Consider the following 2,327-nt stretch of genomic DNA (forward strand, 5'->3'; position numbering starts at 1 on the left):
CCGTCTCCAATCAGGAAGGGGACAGAGCATAGAAGAAAAGTACCCTGCTTTTTGTGCCCTGGAGAGGCGGGAGGCAGGTAAAAGGGGGTCTCTTGTGGCAACTGGGTCCCCACGGTAACTTGGCCCCCACCCTGCGGTATCTGTGAGGTCACCCTCCCTCTCCCAGCTGGACGAAGGGGAGAAGGGCCAGACATGGAGGCCGTTCCTCCGGTCAGATGCAGCCTCTTGGGGATTCTGCTGCTGGTGGTGAAGCTCTCGGTGCTGGTGAGTGGGGAACGGGGGTCACTGGGGGGGTCCGCCCAGCCATCCACAGCCACCTCAGGGCTGTTGGAGCCCATGGGCCTGGCCCAACCTGTAGAACTGGGTGACTGCCCGCCTGCCTGGAGTAATCTGACAGCTCTCAGGAGCCCCATCCCTAAGCCACAGTGCCCACGGTGGGGCACATGGCCACCCCCAGATGGCTGTCTCCTGCATCGTCCCCTAGGGCTCCAGGTGGTCCTCTGGACAGTGGCACATGAGGTCCAGACAGAGGGGATTGGCGTTACTCAGGGCTGGGGGCTTTAGGGCTCTGATGAGGGACTGGCTGTTCAGCCCCAGGACTCAGGTGGAGCTTTCCCGTTTACAGACTCTTTCCCTACCCAAGCTCACTCTTTTCTCCCAGTGGATGGGAGACATCATATCCACCCTGTCACCCAGGACAGAAGCCTGGAGATCTTCTTGGGGCCCTCCCTCTCCTTCACCCCTCTCCATAGCGTGACAGTGATGCCCCTATGCCTCACATCTCTCTACCCCCTGGCTGCCCTCTGCCCCCCAGCTGCCCTCAACAGACAACTGGTGGGCAGGAAAGCCCAGGCGCTTGGGAGAAAAAACTGCCCAGGGTTCAAATCCTGCAGGATCAGAGGGCTGGGGGGATGGTCACTCCTTATGTAATAATTAATAATAATAATAATAAATCAGCTTCCTTCAGTCTAGAGTATTGTAAATAATCACTTAAATCCAAGGGAAAAAAAAAGAAAGGTAATACGAAACACCTTCTACAGTCCCCACCTGAGAGTGGAGTCCTTAGCGGCGGGCAGATGAGGATCATTCTTGTTGGGGAAACTGAGGCCTCGAGGGAAGGAGGCCCGGTAGCCCCACCCCCTACGGCAAAACCCGGGGCAGGCAGGGTCCCTGCCTCGGGTGGGTGACGATGGGCTGGCTCTCCCTGCTCCCGCAGCTGGTCCAGAACCGCATCCACCTCTACAATTTCCTGCTTCTGAAGATTGTCTTCTTCAACCGCTGGCTGTCGGGGCTGGCCCAGGAGGCCTGGGGGTCCTGCCTCCCCGAGGCCCACCCACCCCCTGGGCTTGCAGCCAGCCCCGTGGGCCGGGTGCTACGGGCCGGGCTGGCACCGATGGCAGTCCCCGTGTGGCTGGCGTGGGCCGGCGTGCTGGGCTGTGTGCGGGCCTCGGGCCTGGCCTGGAAGCAGCTAGGCCTGTCCGCGGCCACCTGCAGGGAGCTGCTTCTGTCGTGTCTACACAGCCTGACGCCGGTAGTGTTGCTGCTGTTGCTGCTGACCAGGAGGCTGTGCCAGAGGGCCCATGGCCGCAGCGTGGTCTGGTTGCTCAGCAAGGTGGGCTGCTGAGGGCAGGCCTGGGGCACTGGGCAAGGCACTGGGGCGATGCCACCCTGCGAGCTCCTGGTGGCCAGCCGCCCATCCGCTTATCCCCTCCAGGCTCTGCTGGACAAGTGTGCGGTGCCCGAGCTCCTGGCTCTGCTGAAGCGTCTGTACTGGTGGGTGGAGAACGCAGCCGCGCTCACCTCCTGGCACCTGGCCTATCTCGTCGCCTGGACCACTTGCCTTGCCTCCCGCCTGCTGCAGGCTGCCTTTGAGCACACGGCCCAGCTGGCCCAGGCTCAGGAAATTGAGCCCCAGGAGGGCTCAGGGCCCGTGTCCGAGTCCCCCACTCCCTGAGCGCCCGGGCCCCGAGGCTGGGCCAGCCCTGTCAGAGCATGGGACCCCTGGAGAATTAAAAGTGTGTCCCCATCTGCCTTTCTGGATCTGGTCTGGCCTTCTCGCTCCGTGCCCTTCTTCTTTACTGGTGTGTGTGTGTGTGTGTGTGTGTGTGCATGCACACGTGCACGCGTGCCCTAGGGCTGCCTCTCGGAAGGAAATCGCACTCTGTGGGCACCTGATATATGCCAGATGACCCTCTCAGACACTTTACGTACATGATTTTGTTTAAATCTCCTAACATCACAGGCATCAGGTTTGATTAGCTCAATTTTCCAGATGAGAAAATTGAGCCTCAGAAGGGTTGAACATTCCCAAGATCCCAGAGTAAGTC

General features: G+C 60.5%; 1 protein-coding gene across 1 annotated transcript; it reads left to right on the forward strand.

Moving 5' to 3' along the window:
• On the forward strand, positions 1-2,040 carry TMEM270 (transmembrane protein 270). Its single transcript, XM_040456313.1, has 3 exons — positions 1-264; positions 1,217-1,612; positions 1,715-2,040. The coding sequence occupies exons 1-3, from the start codon at positions 193-195 to the stop codon at positions 1,952-1,954; spliced, it is 708 nt and encodes a 235-aa protein (XP_040312247.1). The 5' UTR covers positions 1-192; the 3' UTR covers positions 1,955-2,040.
• Positions 2,041-2,327: the final 287 nt, after the last annotated feature.

Source organism: Herpailurus yagouaroundi, unplaced genomic scaffold (genome assembly GCF_014898765.1).
Source record: "Herpailurus yagouaroundi ecotype Mexico unplaced genomic scaffold, PumYag 216, whole genome shotgun sequence".
Classification (NCBI taxonomy): domain Eukaryota; kingdom Metazoa; phylum Chordata; class Mammalia; order Carnivora; family Felidae; genus Herpailurus; species Herpailurus yagouaroundi.

Excerpts from the sequence above, each read along its gene's own strand:
- TMEM270 (XM_040456313.1), top strand. The coding sequence starts at position 193 with ATGGAGGCCGTTCCTCCGGTCAGATGCAGCCTCTTGGGGATTCTGCTG. Across the intron at positions 265-1,216 it reads TGGTGAAGCTCTCGGTGCTG|CTGGTCCAGAACCGCATCCA; the intron begins GTGAGTGGGGAA and ends CTGCTCCCGCAG. Across the intron at positions 1,613-1,714 it reads TGGTCTGGTTGCTCAGCAAG|GCTCTGCTGGACAAGTGTGC; the intron begins GTGGGCTGCTGA and ends TATCCCCTCCAG.